This window comes from Salvelinus namaycush, chromosome 24 (genome assembly GCF_016432855.1).
Source record: "Salvelinus namaycush isolate Seneca chromosome 24, SaNama_1.0, whole genome shotgun sequence".
NCBI classification, from domain to species: domain Eukaryota; kingdom Metazoa; phylum Chordata; class Actinopteri; order Salmoniformes; family Salmonidae; genus Salvelinus; species Salvelinus namaycush.
In genome coordinates, this window is record NC_052330.1 from 29,196,618 (window position 1) to 29,218,534 (window position 21,917).

Here is a 21,917-nt window from a genome sequence, read left to right on the forward strand (position 1 = left end):
TGTTTAAACCCAATACAATGAAGATCTGTGAAGTTATTTGGATTTTTACAAATTATCTTTGAAAGACAGGGTCCTGAAAAAGGGAAGTTTCTTTTTAAACTGAGATTATATAGCAGCACTGTTTTCTGCTCTATGAAAAATCTACCCTTCTGTTCATTAGCAACTCTTGGCCTGTTAAAATCACACCTGTTCATTATCTCACCTGCGGCGGCATGGCAACGCCTGACTAAACAGCTGTAGAATGCTGTAACTGCTCTGCAGAGCTAGCGAAATTGTGTGAGAAATGGTATTGTTTATACAGTGTTTGATAAAGAGCTCTGAAGATAACTCTAGTGATAGTAATCGGATTAGCTCTGTCAATCAGTGATGAGGTTCTACTGTAGACGTGATTATCTAACCTCTCCTCTTTTTATCTTGCTGATTTTAAATAATGAACTCATTTGATACAATAATCTCAGACTGGGAGTATCGATGTTGAAGTAGAGGTCCTCTTGTTGAGGTAATGTCTTATCGATGTTGGAATTAGAGGTCCTCTTGTTGAGGTAACGTCTTATCGATGTTGGAATTAGAGGTCCTCTTGTTGAGGTAATGTCTTATCGATGTTGAAGTAGAAGTCCTCTTGTTGAGGTAATGTCTTATCGATGTTGGAATTAGAGGTCCTCTTGTTGAGGTAATGTCTTATCGATGTTGAAGTAGAAGTCCTCTTGTTGAGGTAATGTCTTATCGATGTTGGAATTAGATGTCCTCTTGTTGAGGTAATGTCTTATCGATGTTGGAATTAGAGGTCCTCTTGTTGAGGTAATGTCTTATCGATGTTGAAGTAGAAGTCCTCTTGTTGAGGTAATGTCTTATCAATGTTGGAATTAGAGGTCCTCTTGTTGAGGTAACGTCTTATCGATGTGGAAGTAGAGGTCCTCTTGTTGAGGTAATGTCTTATCGATGTTGGAATTAGAGGTCCTCTTGTTGAGGTAATGTCTTATCAATGTTGGAATTAGAGGTCCTCTTGTTGAGGTAATGTCTTATCGATGTGGACGTAGAGGTTCTCTTGTTGAGGTAATGTCTTATCGATGTTGAAGTAGAGGTGCTCTTGTTGAGGTAACGTCTTGCCAGCCCTTCCCCCATACACTGTCTCCATGGGAACTGTGAACCACACTAGGTTTCTTAGTCTTAGAAATCCATCATTACCATAAGGTTGACACCTCCACAGACACCTTAACACCCGACATACCAAGTACAGTACAGAACACACCTGACATTATTTCATCGCCACAACAAACATGCACTGGGCACATATTCATAAAGCGTAGGAGTAGGAGTGCTGATCTAGGATCAGTTTTGCCTTTTGGATAATAATTAATAAGAGGGGGGACCTGATCCTATATCCTCACTCCTACTCTGAGATGCTTTATGAATACGGGCCCTGAACATCAATACTTCCCATCTCATATATTTTTGAAAGATGGTTTTAGAGGGAGAGAGATATTTAAGGAGAGAAAAAAAAACACTGCCTGAACAACAACCATCAAAGAGAATAGGAATTGCTGATTTTGGCAGCATTCCTCACAATTCGCATGGTGTGCTTCAGCTGTGACACGAAGGTCATCCTTGTGATTTATAATACAGAGGGAGAGGTCATGTGCTTGTAAATCTTCTCTTTGAGGATACTACTGTAGAAGCCCCCCCCCCCCCCCCCCCACACTGGCAATCAGAGAGTGAGGAGAGGAGATAGGAGAGAGGAGGCCACAGCTGGGAGACTCTAGTCCTTTCTGCCTGGCTGGCCTGGTAGTCTGTTGGGGTGGGTGTTGCCGGGCAGATCTGGCTGCCTTTGAAACCTCTCCATAACTCATGAAATCAGAAACTGATCCTAGTGATCCATTGCAATGGCTTTAGTGTTTTATGAGAAACTAACGCGTCGTGTTCTCTTTGACAATGTTTGGCATGAATACTAGTAAACAATCTAACAGAGGGAGCTTTGGTAATTCCTTAACTTTATTGCCGTCACAGCATGTGCAGCACTGAGCTGGCCATCATAAAGCGCTGAGCTGTCCATCATGTCATTTGATGTCTTCTTCTTGAGTGACACTAATGCCACAACACAGGACTCTAAATTGTATCTGACTGAAGTAAAAATGTTGACAACACAGAAATACCTATCTCTGCTTTGATAGCACTTCCTGTGGACCTAAAGGAAGTTAATGTCAGATTCCGATGAGCTGGCTGCTTATTCAAACAACTGAGCGCTGCTAAAACTGTACACACACACAGTCTTGTACAGCTAACCTTGTGGGGACACACAATTCAGTCCCATTAAAAATCATCTTTTCCATAACCCTAACTGATACTCTTACCGTAACCTTAACCCTAACCCAAAAACCTAACCTTAACCCTAACCCTAACCCTAACCCTAACCCTAACCCTAAACCTAAACCTAACCCTAGCTCCTAACCCTAAACCTAACCCTAGCTCCTAACTCTTACCCTAAAACTAACCCTAGCTCCTAACCCTAAACCTAATTCTAAGCCTAACACTTATTCTAACCTTAACCCTAAACCCCGTAGAAATAGCATTTGACCCGTTGGTCAAATTGTTGTTTGTTTATTATTCTTGTGGGGACTTCTTCCACACAAACACACACACACACACTCTGCTAACACCCACTTGACTGTATTTGAAGTGTGGCCCCGCTGCCAGCCAGCCAGCCTAGGTGGTAGTGACGCGCTGGGTGGGCCGAGGTGACAGCATGACATTGCATTATCATTATTGTCTTTGCTGCTCCACCTTGTTTGGGCTCTAACTCCGTGAACCCCTGTAACCTCATAAATCCTTAATGTCATGGGCACCATGCCCAGGGCCGTGGTGATGGCTCCAGTGGGCACCCTGCCCACACAGGGAGCTCCAAGTCCTGGCAGTGCCAGGAGAACCTCGCTCTCCTTCCTTCCCACTCCTTCCCTCTCCTTCCCTCTTACCTGGCCATCATCACCCCATGTTAGGTGTTCATTGATGTATATACTGATGAGCTGTCTGAGATGGACCTGCTTACTTCAGAAGAGTGTGTAAATTCACACTAGATGTGGGAACAAATGCAGAAAGACAACCACTCTCTTTCAAGTCTTTGTGTTATTAGGAATTGCACTCTAAACGTATGCTGAAGCAGCTCTCTGTAGGAAATATAGTTACAAAATAAACAGAAGACCTTATGAATATGAAGTAAGAGCTGTTGTTCTCCTTTAGTGTTTCTATTAGAGGAATAGCCCCTATTAGACAGTGAAGTGCAGTGCAGAAGTGAAACACACACACACACACACAGTATTTATGCGTGTGACCAGGCCTCAGGCACTTCAACATCAGATCTGTCTTCTATTCCCATGGTTGCTTTGATGTCTTAATCTGCTCCAAAACAGAGACAGACCCTCTCAGTGTTGGACATAGTGGCAGGTAGAATACTAGACACATGGAACACTCTTAGAGAGGAGGATCCATGTAGAATACTAGACACATGGAACACTCTTTGAGACGAGAATCTATATAGAATACTAGGCACATGGAACACTCTTTGAGACGAGAATCTATGTAGAATACTAGACACATGGAACACTCTTAGAGAGGAGGATCCATGTAGAATACTAGACACATGGAACACTCTTAGAGAGGAGGATCCATGTAGAATACTAGACACATGGAACACTCTTTGAGACGAGAATCTATGTAGAATACTAGGCACATGGAACACTCTTAGAGAGGAGGATCCATGTAGAATACTAGGCACATGGAACACTCTTAGAGAGGAGGATCCATGTAGAATACTAGACACATGGAACACTCTTAGAGAGGAGGATCCATGTAGAATACTAGACACATGGAACACTCTTTGAGATGAGAATCTATGTAGAATACTAGGCACATGGAACACTCTTAGAGAGGAGGATCCATGTAGAATACTAGACACATGGAACACTCTTTGAGACGAGAATCTATGTAGAATACTAGGCACATGGAACACTTCGAGAGGAGGATCCATGTAGAATACTAGGCACATGGAACACTCTTAGAGAGGAGGATCCATGTAGAATACTAGACACATGGAACACTCTTTGAGATGAGAATCTATGTAGAATACTAGGCACATGGAACACTCTTAGAGAGGAGGATCCATGTAGAATACTAGACACATGGAACACTCTTAGAGAGGAGGATCCATGTAGAATACTAGGCACATGGAACACTCTTAGAGAGGAGGATCCATGTAGAATACTAGACACATGGAACACTCTTTGAGACGAGGATCCATGTACTATCTTTGATGTTTCTACTTACGTTTGAGGAAATGGTACACTCTTGGGGAAAAAAGTGTTCCAAATGGGTTTTTCGGCTGTCCCCATAGGAGAACCCTTTTTGGTTCCAGGTAGAACGTTTTTTTGGTTCCATGTAGAACCCTCTGTAGAAAGGGTTCTACATGGACCCCAAAATAATTCTACCTGGAACCAAAAAGGTTTCTTCAAAGGGTTCACCTATTGGGACAGCCAAAGAACCCTTTTAGGTTCTGGAGGGCACTTTTTTTCTAAGAGTGTCGGCAGCTTGGCTGGGTTTCTCATCTTGGAAGCTCTGAAGATGAGTGATGATTGTGTATGATCATAACACATATTGTCATGATAAAACACTTTTTTCAGAAATGGGCATAGTGATTTTTACGGTTGTTTATGGTCAAAAGTTTATTTTGGAAGAATGATCTGAATTCATACATTTTTAGAGAAGGCCTCTCTGAAAGACAGTCCATGGATCACTTGTGTGTGCTGTAAGCAAGTTTAGTATGAATATTTATGTTGAGTGGCTATGTACTGTATCTAAAGGAGCTCTGAGTGGTTCCTGCTGGGTTGTATAATCTCTGGAGGAAACACACACACACACACACACACACACACACACACACACACACACACACACACACACACACACACACACACACACACACACACACACACACACACACACACACAGAGTTTTGTATTGGTGTCCTTGTGGGGACCAAAGAATTGACTCCCATCCAAAATCCTATTTTCCTAACCCTAACCTTAATCCTTAACCTTAACCCTAAACCTAACCTTAACCCCTAACCCTAAAACTACGCCTAACCCTAACTCCTAAACCTAACTGTAAAACATCCCCACTTGTCTGAATTGTTCTTACTTTACTATCCTTGTGAGGACTTCTGGTACCCACAAGGATAGTTAAACAAACACACACACACACACACACACACAATCTGTATGTTGTAATAGAAACAAACAGTCGTCTTTACAATCACTGCAGCTCTAAATGTTTTATTTTGTTAGCATCGGCGCTAAAAGTAGCACGCATGATGGACAGCAGTCAGATGATGACCTTTATTAAATATTTATTAGCCGCATCAATGTGATATTAACATACACCATCACTATGCCTCTAGATAAACAGTTGGAAGCATAACATGTATCGCCAAAATGAATCTTTATTAATTTTCCTTTAGTATTTGTCATGCATATCTGAATGAAAAGTGCACTGTTTAGAGTGTGAACAGGGCATATCTTTTTAGATATGTATGAAAAACAGTAAGACATTTCTATAAAGGCTGTGGATTGGAGATTCATATTTGCTAGATAGACATTCAGAAAATACAAGGACATCATGCAGCCAGTGTGTGGTCAGACTGAGGTTCAGTGTAGCTATATTTAGCCGTAGCTAAGTACTTCCTGTTACCAGTCGGAGCCTGTCCTGTGTTCTCAGATAGCCTTTCATGAAGGTTACAAAGGGAAATGTTAGAAACCACTAATCCAATACACCAAGTGCTAAGCTGCATCTGTCTGACTGACAGACTGTCAGACAGACAGACAGACAGACAGAGAGGAAGCAGGAATAGGCCATTAGCCAGCCAATCCAACCGAGCAGAGCTTGTTGCGTGTCGGAGAGTTGGTGGAGCATCTAAAGTCGCTGCTGAATTTGATAATGATCTGTCAGGGCCTTGGTGCTTCCATTTCTGCTCCTCAGAGTTGCTGAGTCATCTTGGCAGCCATACCTGTCCACCAACACTCCAGCCCCTCCCCATTCTTGCACCCCGCATCATGATTCGTTAGCTGGGGAGAGTCCGACTCTCTGGGGAAACGGGTTTCAGTGTTCAGCACTTTTCTCCGTGACCTTGTGGGAGTGCAGAAGGTGACATTTTGGCTTCCGACAGAGCTGAACCTACTCATTCTCTACGGCAGATGTCCTCAACTGGCAGCCCGCGGGAGATAAGGCCTGGCTTGCATTCGGCATTCCAAAGGTGTTCAACAGGGTGGAGGTCAGGGCTCTGTGCAGGCTAGTCAAGTTCTGTCACATCGATCTTGACAAACATTTCTGTATGGACCTCACTTTGTGGACGGGGGCATTGTCATGCTGAAACAGGAAAGAGCCTTCCCTAAGATGTTGTCACGAAGTTGGGAGCACAGAAGCATCTAGAATGTCATTGCATGCTGTAGCGTTAAGATTTCCCTTCACTGGAACAAAGGGGCCTAGCCCGAACCATGAAAAACAGCCCCAGACAATTATTCCTCCTTCACCAAACTTTATAGTTGGCACTATGCATTGGGGCAGGTAGCGTTCTCCTGGCATCCACCAAATCCAGATTCTTCCATCAGACAGCCAGGTGGTGAAACATGATTCCTCACTCCGGAGTCTAATGGCGGTGAACTTTACACCACTCCAGCCGATGCTTGGCATCGTCCTTGTTGATCTTAGGCTTGTGTACGGCTGCTCGGCCAAGGACACCCATTTCATGAAGCTCCCGACGAATAGTTATTGTGCTGACGTTGCTTCTAGAGGCAATTTGGATCTCTGTAGTGAGTGTTGCAACTGAGGACAGATGATTTTTATGCGCTATGTGCTTCAGCGCTCGGCGGTCTCGTTCTGTGAGCTTGTGTGACTTACCACTTTGCGGCTGAGCTGTTGTTGCTCCTAGATGTTTCCCCTTCACGATAACAGCATTTACAGTTGACCCGGGCAGCTCTAGCAGGATAGAAATTTGACGAACTGACTTGTTGGAAAGGTTGCATCCTATGACCGTGCCACGTTGAAAGTTACTGAACTTTTCAGTACGGGCCATTTTACTGCCAATGTTTGTCTATGGAGATTGCATGACTGTGTGCTCGATTTTATACACCTGTCAGCTACGGGTGTGGCTGAAATAGCCGAATCCACTAATTTGAAGGGGTGTCCACATACTTTTTGCCATGTAGTGTAAATTATTGCTTTGGAAAATGGTAGCACCAGGGGCCAATCTATTGCCCTTTGTTATTGATTCCAACTTCCTGTAGATGTGTGGTCTATTTGACTAATTGCTCGTCAATACTTTTTGAATATGCAAAGGTTGTTTATTTTTGTATGTTGCAAATGAAACCATAGATAATAATATAGTAGCATACCATTTACATGGAAACCACAGTGATTCAAATCAAAGATGACAACAGCCTTTACTGGAATGAAAGCTTTCACAGTGAAGAGAATACTTTATAGATATGGTCATGTTTATATTTATGTACATATATGGCACTTGATGACATGAAAATAAATTTCCCCACAAATAAAAGGAATGGGCGCTTGGGTGTAAATAAAAAGTCAAGAAAAAAGTCAGCATTTGCAGCACCCCCCCCCCCCCCCCCCACATTCCCCAATGGAGTGATCACATAGGTTAAGGTCAATGGTGCAAACTCAGGCAACCAAAACAACTTATAGTGCTAATGTCATTGATCTATCTGACAAATATGTGGAATTAGTGATCTAGCCTACTAGAAGAATGAATATGCATTTGTGTACATTTGAGGAATATTGACCCTAAAACTGCCAAATAATGTGTGTGTTTCGTGCTATAATGGTATGTGGAGTTTAAAACCGGCAGAATGTCATTAAAAGACGTCACAGCACAAATCGGATATATTTTGCCTCATTATTCATATTTAGTGCAAGTATTTGCTCCATGTTCAACTGCTGAAGTGAACGACAGAGTGAATATGTGAACACAAATTAAAAGCACTTTACAAAATATAGGATATACCATACTAAAAAGTTGCATCAGTGCCTTCTCGTATGTGTGTATACATGACAAACAAACGTTTTGGTCCGTTTGTTTTTTTACTTATCCATAAAATACAAATAAAATCGATATACCCGACCTACTTCGCAAACGAAGTCGGTGAGATAAAATATCTACCACATTATTATTAAATATATGTGAATTCTTTGTAGGCTACAATTGTTCCATTCAGTTGTATTGAAATCGACAGCTACACATAGGCAGAGTCACTTGATTGAGTGCGGCCGAAATTGGGCATGCTCATTCTAGGCAAGTCTTTGTTACGGATCTCGTAGATGGACTTCCTCCTGGCCTGCACGCCTTTGACAGCTACTTTGATCTTCTTCCATCCAAGATGATTGAGTTCAGCCAAGTTCAGGAGCACACAGACGCCACTGACCGCAAACATGAAGACCAGAAACACTGTCTTTTCCGTGGGTCTTGAAACGTAGCATTCTACATCTTTGATGCAGGGGTATCGATCACACTCATATACCGCGGGGACATTGAATCCATAGAGGAAATATTGACCCACCAGGAACCCTATCTCTAGCGCGTTTCGGAAAACCACTTGGATGATGTAGAATCTTGAGATTCCCTCCTGCCTCCTCATTTTAGACTTTCCACTAGTTCTCATGGCCGAATTTGGGATGTCCTTCACCTCCAAGCAGTCGGGCTCGGCTTCTTTGGTGGAGTTCTCCGTGTTCTGGAGTACTCCATTTACAATGGTGTTTTTGATCTTTTTGCTGTCGTCTCTTTTGATGGAATCATGGCGCTTGTCCAAGGAGAGGAACACGGTGGAGTACCCCCGCTCCAAACGCTCCTTCTGCTTGGCGGACTGGTGTACGGAGTAGGTGATGAAACAGAGACTGGGGGTGCACACCAGAATAATCTGAAACACCCAATATCTGATATGGGAAATGGGGAACGCCTTGTCGTAGCAGGCCTGGTTACAGCCGGGCTGCAGGGTGTTGCACACAAACATGGACTGCTCGTCATCATAGACCGTCTCTCCAACGATCGCAACGATTAGAATCCGGAAGATCACCACCACAGTTAGGAGGATCCTACAAAACAAACAAGTACGAAAACAAAAATGTCTCAGTTCAGATGTGCAGAGATGATAGGCTTGATTGTTAAACAAACAAGATATAGAGACAATTAGCGATTGCAAAGTAAAGCTGGCTCTAGTGTAGGCTACTAAGCAGACGCTAAATGGGAGCTATCCAGTGCTGAAAGCCACCAGCCAGTTCTCTTCTAGAAGGAAAGCGCCACAGTGTTTCATCTCAAGTGACAGCTCTGTTATCAAATGATTCCCTATTGGTTCACATTTTTTGCATATTGTCATGAATCTTTGTTGGGGTTTTAGCGTTTTTTTTGTACAGTTCTTTATACACAATCACTTTCAGCACTTGAGCAAACACACACTCCTGCTAACACTTTTACAAAGTATCCTCACTTTCCCTCTTACCTTCCGATCATAGTAGAGTGCTGTTGGACAGCCGCCTCCAAGAGACGCTCTAATATTGTCCACTCCCCCATGGTCATTCATTCGGAGACGATAGCACACCGTGCACTGTGCAAAATTCCTGTGGAATCTATTGTTTCCCGTGTTTTACTCCAGATGCTCCAGTATCTGGATAATGCATTGGTAACCCACCGCTTCTGCGTTCGCTCATGCCTTCTACCTTCTGCGCCTCTGCTAAAAGCTCACTCGACAACCCAAGCACTTTTGCTCGCGCGAGCCTGAGTGCTGATTAGTAGAAAGCCCTCCTATTTTCGACCGTGCGCGCCGGACGGTATGTCGCGCGGTGCTTGAATGGAGGGCAGTTGAGTTTAATGTTGGTGGAGAGCTAATCCTGCTTTAAGTATACTCCCCTTGCGTCACGCGCGGACAGGTTGGTGGAGAAAGGCAGAAAGAGACACCATGTTTTTGACTTTCATTGTTCTCCAAATATATGGCGGGAATGTAGCATATTAATATGTAATAAAAATGATTGGTCATAAGCTCAAATCACGGGGGATGTCTGTCGCCTGTAAGACCACCACATGACAGTGACAGAACGAGTAGTGGCCGAGAGAGAGACAGAGAGAGACTATAGGTCTGGTCTGTATTCTCTGTAGGCCTATTCTGTATTCGGACTATTATTGTTGTTATGATGGAGGCTACAACGTCTAAGCTGCTTCTGTCTGGAGAGACTATATTGAAACATGCCTGCATCGGTTGTTGATGTACCATGATATCCTACACTGGTGTCTGTATAAAAACTGATGTTGCAGTCTGTCAGGCAAAGCAACAATATATTACCTTACAGTAGCCTAAGCATTTGTTTGTATTCAAAGCCGCAATAATTCCTTAGCCTATACACTCCCAGCCAAGTTTATCTATCTCGGTTGAGTAATCGCTTTAAAGGGTTTCCAAAGAGGGTCTAAAGAAACAACTTAGTGGGCAGCCTCGAGTAGTTATTTTTTAACATACCACATTGTACTGTACTGTACAGTGTGCGTGACTGGACTTAACATGTAGCGTACTAATCTCACTAGCAGGAATTAGTTAAACCTGTATTGTGAATGGATAGCCTATGAGTAAACAGATACAGTATGTAATTTTCCTGAATTATAATACAACAAATACCAATATGCAGATGATTGACGAGATGACAAAGTGCGGTATTATACAAGATCCCAGTCTTTTTATAAAGCAAATAAATATCTACATATTGCACTTGGGTGTAAACAAACTGTACATCATTGACAAAACATAAAACAGAGGCCTGTCTGGATTTGTAACTTGCATATGGGTCATAAACAACATATCCATAGGCGGAGGTAATGTAAACAGATTTTTCATCCGTGGTTGTCTGACTGTCTCTGGGGGGAGCGATGGGCAAGTGGGGAGCTTAGAAGCACTTCCTGTGGACGATGGAGGGGCCTGCCTCATCGTACTCCTGCTTACTGATCCACATCTGCTGGAAGGTGGAGAGAGAGGCCAGGATGGAGCCGCCGATCCAGACCGAGTATTTACGCTCGGGGGGAGCGATGATCTAGAGAAGGGGGAAGAGGAAAACCGATAAGCAAAAGTCCTCTCAATATGTACTGCTTTATAATGCACCATACAGTTCATCATTTGTTCAAATTAGCATATAATGCATTATAAGGAGAATATAGGTGTTACTGTGATTGGTCATCAGAAGGCTGTGATTGGTCATTAGAAGGCTGTGATTGGTCATTAGAAGGCTGTGATTGGTCATTAGTAGGCAGTGATTGGTCATTAGAAGGCTGTGATTGGTCATTAGTAGGCAGTGATTGGTCATTAGTAGGCTGTGATTGGTCATTAGTAGGCAGTAATTGGTCATTAGTAGGCTGTGATTGGTCATTAGTAGGCTGTGATTGGTCATTAGTAAGCTGTGATTGGTCATTAGAAGGCTGTGATTGGTCATTAGAAGGCTGAGATTGGGAATGGTCATTAGAAGGCTGTGATTGGTTATTAGTAGTCTGTGATTGGTCATTAGTAGGCTCACACGGACATTGTGGTCAGGTTGGTCTTAGATGTTCAGTTTGTGGACTTCAGTGAGAATAATATTGACCTTGATCTTCATAGTGCTGGGGGCCAGGGCGGTGATCTCCTTCTGCATACGGTCAGCAATACCAGGGTACATGGTGGTACCTCCTGACAGGACGTTGTTGGCGTACAGGTCCTTACGGATGTCAATGTCGCACTTCATGATGCTGTTATAGGTGGTCTCATGAATACCAGCAGACTCCATGCCTGGTGAGATAGAAGAGAACAAGTTGTAAGTGAATGCTCTGGATGAGAAGTCACCCATGTAGGCCTAACTGGTGCTGAAATGGACAGCTCCCTCATTGCTTCAATATAAGCGCACAGTATGTTTGGCAGCAGTTGGTATAATGGCTTATGTAGCTGCTATAAAGGCTATATAAGATCACACAGGGAATCCTTTCTTGTCTCTTAAAGAGGTAAAAAAATGGATTTGATTGGACAGTGAGCTGCACGATGCTTCTAAGATACCTACCGATGAAGGAAGGCTGGAAGAGGGTCTCAGGGCAGCGGAAACGCTCGTTGCCGATGGTGATGACCTGACCGTCGGGCAACTCATAGCTCTTCTCCAGAGAAGAGGAAGAGGCAGCAGTGGCCATCTCATTCTCAAAGTCCAAGGCCACGTAGCATAGCTTCTCCTTGATGTCACGCACGATCTCACGCTCGGCTGTTAGAATAGAAGATTCAAAGTTTTGCAGTTTGGTCGAGAAGGTGGATAACGAATTATGACCGTACCATTCAATATCAAACATAGCAAATACGTTTATTCTCAGGAATGATGGACTCACCAGTGGTAACAAAGGAGTAGCCACGCTCTGTCAGGATCTTCATCAGGTAGTCAGTGAGGTCGCGACCCGCCAGATCCAGACGCATGATGGCGTGGGGCAGAGCATAACCCTCATAGATGGGCACGTTGTGGGTCACACCATCACCAGAGTCCAGAACAATACCTAGAACATGAGGCAGAATACAATGTAAACCATGGAAATAGAATAGGACAGCTTTATGTTCATCTTAATGGTGTAAACTACGATTCATGTAATGAAAGGTTGCATGAGACACTAATGCACTGGATCTGAATTGTATGTTAATGTATTTCTCCTTTTCTCGTTTCTCACCAGTGGTACGACCGGAGGCGTAAAGAGACAGCACGGCCTGGATGGCCACGTACATGGCGGGGACGTTGAAAGTCTCAAACATGATCTGGGTCATCTTCTCCCTGTTGGCCTTGGGGTTGAGGGGAGCCTCAGTGAGCAGGGTGGGGTGCTCCTCAGGGGCCACACGCAGCTCGTTGTAGAAGGTGTGATGCCAGATCTTCTCCATGTCGTCCCAGTTGGTGATGATGCCGTGCTCAATGGGGTACTTGAGGGTCAGGATACCTCTCTTGCTCTGGGCTTCGTCTCCCACGTAAGAGTCCTTCTGTCCCATTCCCACCATCACACCCTGCAGGGGAAGAAAGGAAACAAACTTAGTCAAAACACAATTCCTTAAAGTCAAACACAGGGCCAGATAGTTGTAAGCTACAATAGCATAGGACATTCATTCATTCATTTATTCATTCATTTATTATTTTTCTTCCTTTGTGTCTTTCTTTCTTTCACAATTCAATGGTCTAGTGCCCTCAAACGCAACTCTGGACCTTGAAGCCTGTTCCACTGTCTTTTTTCATTGTTGCCCTCTAATCAGGGAATGATTTAGACCTGGGACACCAGGTGGGTGCAAAACATTATCAGGTAGAACAGAAATCCGGAACTCTTAGGGTAAGAGTTGAATACCCCTGGTTAGGTAAAATAAAATTGTGAGCAGATAATCAAGGGTAATGCATAATGTATAGACAATTAAGTCTGGGAAAACACCCAGTTTGATGGATGTATGATGTATCCTCATAAATGTTTCATTGATTTTCATGCTGTGAAGTTTACCTGATGACGGGGGCGACCAACGATGGAGGGGAACACAGCGCGAGGTGCGTCATCTCCGGCAAAGCCAGCCTTCACCAGACCCGAGCCGTTGTCGCACACAAGGGCGGTAGTCTCGTCGTCGTCACACATGATGTCAGCTGCGTTTCTTTTGTGATAAAACTCACATTAGTCTAAGTAGTATAGGCTACAGGTCATATACAACAGTGTTTCCCAACTCCGGTCCCTGAGTAGCCCCAACAGTAGCCTACATATTTTTGTTGTGGCCCCGGGAAACACTGGCAGGCTAACGTTGTACAGTATAGGCTACAGCACACAGGCCACACAAGTCTAACAAACTTGTTTTGAGTAATGATTTATCTCTTTTAAAACCCTATAGCGAGCACCACAATGTCAAATAACGTATTATTCATCAAATAATAATAATGAACTGCAGATTAATATTCCATCATCAATTTCGCTTTTTCGTCTGAACCTGATGGAAAACAGACTAGTAAATAGAACTCTCTGTTTCCCGTATTTGAATGACAAGTTGTCAGATACTCACCAGATAAGTACCGAGTATCCTTTTCCTCTAAATGAGCAGCGGTGGTGTGGTGAGGGCAGAACCCAATTTATAGGTCTACTCTACAAGCTCCACTACACCCGGCGGCCTCTTTCTCCTTATTTGGATGCCAGGCCCCGTTATGAGTGGAGTGGAAGGGCGCTGAGGCTCGCGTGTTGACTCCTGAACGCCCATGTATGGAAGGGGACCCGCGCGGACAGACAGCTGTGAAGTATGAGGGTGTGAAGATGTCTGGAGGTATTCCCTCTATTTTCTACACGGCACAGTGAGTAGACATGAAGAATAATGTTATTTGCTGGCTAAGGTTTCAGCAGCAGACGTCATTCCCTCTTATAGACTTGAGCATGCCATGGATTTTAACAGGCCTTATAGGGTCTATACTTTCAGGGGTTATGTGATGTGAGGGTTAACATTTTAGCTCTTAGCAATGCCTTCTATTAAGAACAATGACTTTAGTGTTCAGTAAATGTAAGACTCCATCCCTTCTGATGCGTGTCTGTGTCTGTGTCTGTGTCTGTGTCTGTGTGTGTGTGTGTGTGTGTGTGTGTGTGTGTGTGTGTGTGTGTGTGTGTGTGTGTGTGTGTGTGTGTGTGTGTGTGTGTGTGTGTGTGTGTGTGTGTGTGTGTGTTTGTCACTCACTGTGACTAAGGAGAGGAGAGCATGGTTGAGGGCTTGTGTCGTCCATGCAGTTGACTGTTGGTGGTGATTCCTCTTCATGTAGGACCCCATAATGACAAAGCAAAAACAGGTTTTAAGAAATGTTTGCAAAAAATACTGAAATATGACATTTACGTACGCTACCATTCCAAGGTTTGGGATCACTTAGAAATGTCCTTGTTTTCCATGAAAACATACATGACATGAGATGCAAAATGAATAGGAAATATAGTCAAGATGTTGACAAGGCTATAAATAATTATTTTAAACTGAAATAATAATTGTTTCCTTCAAACTTTGCTTTCATCAAAGAATCCTCAATTTGCAGCAATTACAGCCTTGCATACCTTTGGCATTTTAGTTGTCAATTTGTTGAGGTAATCTGAGGAGATTTCACCCCATGCTTCCTGAAGCACCTCCCACAAATTGGATTGGCTTGATGGGCACTTCTTACGTATCAGACTGTCAAGCTGCTCCCACAACAGCTCAATAGGGTTGAGATCCGGTGACTCTGCTGGCCACTCCATTGTAGACAGAATACCAGCTGACTGCTTCTTCCGTAAATAGTTATTGCATAGTTTGGAGCTGTGCTTTGGGTCATTGTCCTGTTATAGGAGGAAATTGGCTCCAATTAAGTGCCGTCCACAGGGTATGGCATGGAGTTGCAAAATGGAGTGATAGCCTTCCTTCTTCAAGAACCCTTTTACCCTGTACAAATCTCCCACTTTACCACCACCAAAGCACCCCCAGATAATCACATTGCCTCCACCATGCTTCACAGATGGCGTCAAGCACTCCTCCAGCATCTTTTTATTTTTTCTGCGCCTCACGAATGTTCTTCTCTGTGATCCGAACACGTCAAACTTAGATTCATCTGTCCAAAACACTTTTTTCCAATCTTCCTCTGTCCAGTGTCTGTGTTCTTTTGCCCATCTTAATCTTTTCTTTTTATTGGCCAATCTGAGATATATATTTTTCTTTGCAACTCTGCCTAGAAGGCCAGCATCCCAGAGTCGCCTCTTCATTGTTGACGTTGAGACTGGTGTTTTGCGGGTACTATTTAATAAAGCTGCCAGTTGAGGACTTGTGAGGCGTCTGTTTCTCAAACTAGACACTCTAATGTACTTGTCCTCTCACTCCTCTTTCTATCCTGGTTAGAGACAGTTTGCGCTGTTCTGTGAAGGGAGTAGTACACAGCATTGTATTAGATCTTCAGTTTCTTGGCAATTTCTCGCATGAAATAATCTTCATTTCTCAGAACAAGAATAGACTGACGAGTTTCAGAAGAAGGTTCTTTGTTTCTGGTCATTTTGAGCCTGTAATCGAACCCACAAATGCTGATGCTCCAGATACTCAACTAGTCAAAAGAAGGCCAGTTTTATTTCTTCTTTAATCAGGACAACAGTTTTCAGCTGTGCTAACATAATTGCAAAAGGGTTTTCTAATGAACAATTAGCCTTTTTAAAATGATAAACTTGAATTTGCTAACACAACGTGCCATTGTAACACAGGAGTGATGGTTGCTGATAATGGGCCTCTGTACGCCTATGTAGATATTCCATTAGAAATCTGCTGTTTCCAGCTACAATAGTAATTTACAACATTAACAATGTGTACACTGTATTTCTGATCAATTTGATGTTATTTTAATGGACCAAAAATGTGCTTTTCTTTCAAAAACAAGGACATTTCTAAGTGAACCCAAACTTTTGAACAATAGTGTAAGTATTCAGACCCTTTACTCAGTACCTTGTTGAAGCACCTTTTGCAGCAATTACAGCCTCAAGTCTTCTTGGCACAAGCTTGGCACACTTGTATTTGGGGAGTTTCTCACATTCTTTTCTGCAGATCCTCTCAAGCTCTGTCATGTTTGATGGGGAGCGTCGCTGCACAGCTATTCTCAGGTCTCTCCAGAAATATTTGATCGGGTTCAAGGTCGCACTCTGGCTGGACCACTCAAGGACATTCAGAGACTTGTCCCGAAGCCACTCCTGTGTTGTCTTGGCTGTGTGCTTAGGGTCGTTGTCCTGTTGGAAGGTGAACCTCTGCCCCAGGAGCAGGTTTTCATCAAGGATCTCTCTGTACTTTGCTCCGTTCATATTTCCCTCTATCCTGACTAGTCTCCTAGTCCCTGCCGCTAAAAAACATCCCCACAGCATGATGCTGCCACCACCATGCTTCACCGTAGGGATGGTGCCAGATTTCCTCCAGATCTGACGCTTTGCATTCAGACCAAATAGTTCAATCTTGGTTTCATCAGACCAGAGAATCTTGTTTCTCATGATCTGAGAATCTTTAGCTGCCTTTTGCAAACTCCAAGTGGGCTGTCATGTGCCTTTTACTGAGGTGTGGCCTCCGTCTGGCCACTTCACTTAAAAGGCCTGATTGGTAGAGTGCTGAAGAGAGGGTTCTCCTTCTGGGAGATTCTCCCATCTCCACAGAGGAACTCTGGAGCCATGTCAGAGTGACCATTAGGTTCTTGGTCACCTCCCTGACCAAGGCCCTTCTCCCTCGATTGCTCAGTTTGGCCAGGTGGCCAGCTCTACCAGCTTGGCCAGGTGGTTCCAAACTTCTTCCATTTAAGAATGATGAATGATGGAGGCCACTGTGTTCTTGGGATCCTTCAACGCTATAGACATTTGTTGGTACCCTTCCCCAGATCTGTGCCTCGACACGATCCTGTCTTGGAGCTCTAAGGACAATTCCTTCGACCTCATGGCTTGGTTTTTGCTCTGACATGCACTGCCAATGGTGGGACCTAATATAGACAGGTGTGTGCCTTTCATAATCATATCCAATCAATTTAATTTACCACAGGTGAACTCCAATCAAGTTGTAGGAACATCTCAAGGATGATCAATGGAAATAGGATGCACCTGAGCTCCATTTCGAGTTTCATAGCAAAGGGTCTGAATACTTATGTAAATAAGGTATTTCTGTTTTTTATTTTTTATACATTTGCCAAAAAAAAGCCTGTTTTCAGTTTGTCTTTATAGGGTATTGTGTGTAGATTGATGAGGGGGGGAAAAGATTTAATACATTTTAGAACAAGGCTGTAATGTAACAAAATGTGGAAAAAGTCTGAATACTTTCCGATTGCACTGTAATGTCATGTAATGTCACATATGTGCATACATGTCATTGTAAAGTAAATTTTACTTGAATTTCCATCATATGAAATTATTTTGATCTGTATTGGTTGCCCTTCATTTGTTATGAGTTCAATATGCTTTTATCTGTAGAAACAATTATTTGACAAATTGGGGACAGTGGGGTAAGTTTATAAATTTTTGACATTCAGCATTCAGCATCACTCCATCAAGGGATATATAGTATTCTTCTAACAAAGATTTCTACATTTAAACTCAGCAAAAAATAAACGTTTCTTTTTCAGGACCATGTCCTTCAAAGATAATTCATAAAAATCCAAATAACTTCACAGATCTTCATTGTAAAGGGTAAACAATTAATAAACAATTAATGAACATGCACCTGTGGAACGGTCGTTAAGACACTAACAGCTTACAGACGGTAGGCAAGTAAGGTCACAGTTATGAAAACTTAGGACACTAAAGAGGCCTTTCTACTGACTCTGAAAAACACCAAAAGAAAGATGCCCAGGGTCCCTGCTCATCTGCGTGAATGTGCCTTAGGCATGCCTCAAGGAGGCATGAGGACTGCAGATGTGACCAGGGCAATAAATTGCCATGTCCATACTGTGAGATGCCTAAGACAGTGCTACAGGGAGACAGGACGGACAGCTGATCGTCTTCGCAGTCGCAGACCACGTGTAACAACACCTGCACAGAATCGATACATCCGAACATCACACCTGAGGGACAGGTACAGGATGACAACAATAACTGCCCGAGCTACACCAGGAACGCACAATCCCTCCATCAGTGCTCAGCCTGTCCCCAATAGGCTGAGAGAGCCTGGACTGAGGGCTTGTAGGCCTGTTGTAAGGCAGGTCGTCACCAGACATCACCGGCAACAACGTCGCCTATGTGGACAAACCCACAATCGCTGGACCAGACAGGACTGGCAAAAAGTGCTCTTCACTGACGAGTCGCGGTTTTGTCTCACCAGGGGTGATGGTCGGATTCGAGTTTATCGTTCAAGGAATGACCGTTACACCGAGGCCTGTACTCTGGAGCAGGATCAATTTGAAGGTGGAGGGTCCGTCATGGTCTGGGGCGGTGTGTCACAGCATCATCAGACTGAGCTTGTTGTCATTGCAGGCAATCTCAACGCTGTGCGTTACAGGGAAGACATCCTCCTCCCTCATGTGGTACCCTTCCTGCAGGCTCATCCTGACATGACCCTCCAGCATGACAATGCAACCAGCCATACTACTCGTTCTGTGCGTGATTTCCTGCAAGATAGGAATGTCAGTGTTCTGCCATGGCCAGCGAAGAGCCCGGATCTCAATCCCATTGAGCACGTCTGGGAACTGTTGGACCGGAGGGTGAGGGCTAGGGCCATTCCCCCCAGAAATGTCCGGGAACTTGCAGGTGCCTTGGTGGAAGAGTGGGGTAACATCTCACAGTAAGAACTGGCAAATCTGGTGCAGTCCATGAGGAGGAGATGCACTGCAGTACTTAATGCAGCTGGTGGCCACACCAGATACTGACTGTTACTTTTGATTTTGACCCCCCCGCTTTGTTCAGGGACACATTATTCCATTTCTGTTAGTCACATGTCTGTGGAACTTGTCCAGTTTATGTGTCAGTTGTTGAATCTTGTTATGTTCATACAAATATTTACACATGTTAAGTTTGCTGAAAATAAACGCAGTTGACAGTGAGAGGACGTTTCTTTTTTTGCTGAGTTTATAAACAAAAATGGAATTAGTAAAACCTAAAAGTGGACGATTTATGATGCTGTTGTGACATCCAATTTAAATGTATTTTGGAGAAATGTCGCCGGAGAAGATGGCTGCCGTTTTACAGGCTCCTAGCCAATTGTGCTATTGTGTGTTTTTTTTTGCATTATTTGTAACTTATTTTGTACATAATGTTTCTGTCACCGTCTCTTATGGCCGAAAATAAGTTCTGGATATCAGAACAGCTATTACTTGCCTTTTACTGGGCAGCTCGCGGCTGTGTTTCCCTTTGTAGTCTGTAATAGTTTGCAAGCCCTGCCACATCCGACGAGTGTTGGAACCGGTGTAGTAGGATTCGTCTCCACAGTGACCCTATGTACATAATCCAACCAGAAGCCATGGAGCTGCCACTTTCAAAGAGTGAGACTCTAACCCGGATGCTTATAAGAAATCCTGCTATGCCCTCCGACGAACCATCAAACAGTCAAAGCATCAATACAGGACTAAGATTGAATCCTACCATACCGGTTCCGACGCTCGTCGGATGTGGCAGGGCTTGCAAACTATTACAGACTACAAAGGGAAACACAGCCACGAGCTGCCCAGTGACACAAGCCTACCAGACGAGCTAAATTACTTCAATGCACGCTTCGAGGCAAGCAACACTGAAGCATGCATGAGAGCACCAGCTGTTCTGGACAACTGTGTGATCACGCTCTCCGTAGCCGCTCTCCGTAGCCGATGTGACCTTTCAACAGGTCAACATTCACAAGGCCGCAGGGCCAGACGGATTACCAGGACGTGTATTCCGAGCATGCGCTGACCAACTGGCAAGTGTTTTCACTGATATTTTCAACCTGTCCCTGACCGAGTTTGTAATACCAACACGTTTCAAGCAGACCACCATAGTCCCTGTGCCCAAGAAAACCAAGGTAACCTGCCTAAATGACTACCGACCCATAGCACTCACGTCTGTAGCCATGAAGTGCTTTGAAAGGCTGGTCATGGCTCACATCAACACCATTATTCCTGAAACCCTAGACCCACTCCAATTTGTGTACTGCTCCAACAGATCCACAGAAGACACAATCTCTATTGCACTCCACACTGCCCTTTCCCACCTGGACAAAGGAACACATTAATGAGAATGCTTTTCATTGACTCCCGCTCAGTGTTCAACACCACAGTGCCCTCACAGCTCTTCATTAAGCTACGGACCCTGGGACTAAACACCTCCCTCTGCAACTGGATCCTGGACTTCCTGACGGTCCGCCCCCAGGTGGTAAGGGTAGGTAACAACACATCTGCACACTGATCCTCAACACGGGGGCCCCTCAGGGTTGCGTGCTCAGTCCTCTCCTGTACTCCCTGTTCACCCATGCCTGCATGGCCAAGCACGACTCCAACACCATCATTAAGTTTGCCGACGACACAACAGTGGAAGGCCTGATCACCGACAACAACGACAACAGCCTATAGGGAGGTCAGAAACCTGGCAGTGTGGTGCCAGGATAACAACCTCTCCCTCAACATGATCAAAACAAAGGAGATGATTGTGGATTACAGGAAAAGAAGGGCCGAGCACACCCCCATTCTCATCGACGGGGCTGTAGTGGAGCAGGTTGAGAGCTTCAAGTTCCTTGGTGTCCACATCACCAACAAGGTATCATGGTCCAAACACACCAAGACAGTCGTGAAGTGGGAACGACAACGCCTCAGGAGATTGAAAAGATTTGACATGGGTCCCCAGATCCTCAAAAAGTTCTACAGGTGCACCATCGAGAGTATCCTGACTGGATGCTTCACCGCCTGGTATGGCAACAGCTCGGCCTCCGACCGCAAGGCACTACAGAGGGTAGTGCGTACGGTCAAGTACATCACTGGGGCCAAGCTTCCCGCCATCCAGGACCTCTATATCGGGCGGTTTCAGAGGAAGGCCCTAAATATTGCCCAAGACTCCATCCACCCTAGTCATAGACTGTTCTCTCTGCTACCGCACGGCAAGCGGTACCGTAGTGCAAAGTGTATGTCCAAATGGCTTCTAAACAGCTTCTATCCCAAGCTATAAGACTCCTGAACAGCTAATCAAATGGCTACCTGGGCTATGTGCATTGACCCCCCCCCCCCCCCCCCCCCTCCAATTTTCATTTTACCCGTATTTGATTACCTACCAACCAGTAAGAATTCCGGCTCTCACAGACCTGTTCGTTTTCCTTTAAGAAGCCCTCCTGTTCTCCACTCATTACTTGTATTAACTGCACCTGTTTGAACTCGTTACCTGTATAAAAGACACCTGTCCACACACTCAATCA

The 21,917-nt window shown here is 44.2% G+C and overlaps 2 protein-coding genes across 3 annotated transcripts; both read right to left on the minus strand.

Moving 5' to 3' along the window:
- Positions 1-8,291: 8,291 nt before the first annotated feature.
- LOC120019259 (gap junction delta-2 protein-like) lies at positions 8,292-9,622 on the minus strand. The gene is made up of 2 exons (XM_038962574.1): positions 9,552-9,622; positions 8,292-9,147 (listed from the first exon to the last, which is right to left on the minus strand). The coding sequence occupies exons 1-2, from the start codon at positions 9,620-9,622 to the stop codon at positions 8,292-8,294; spliced, it is 927 nt and encodes a 308-aa protein (XP_038818502.1).
- A 1,358-nt stretch (positions 9,623-10,980) lies between these two features.
- LOC120019159 (actin, alpha cardiac muscle 1-like) lies at positions 10,981-13,690 on the minus strand. Of its 2 annotated transcripts, none has more exons than XM_038962452.1 (6): positions 13,562-13,690; positions 12,758-12,953; positions 12,428-12,589; positions 12,115-12,306; positions 11,668-11,849; positions 10,981-11,124 (listed from the first exon to the last, which is right to left on the minus strand). In XM_038962452.1, exons 1-6 carry the CDS (start codon positions 13,688-13,690, stop codon positions 10,981-10,983), a joined length of 1,005 nt encoding a protein of 334 aa, XP_038818380.1. The 2 variants fall into 2 exon arrangements, with proteins under 2 accessions (XP_038818380.1, XP_038818379.1); XM_038962451.1 differs by having other exon boundaries at positions 12,758-13,082.
- Between the last annotated feature and the right edge of the window lie 8,227 nt (positions 13,691-21,917).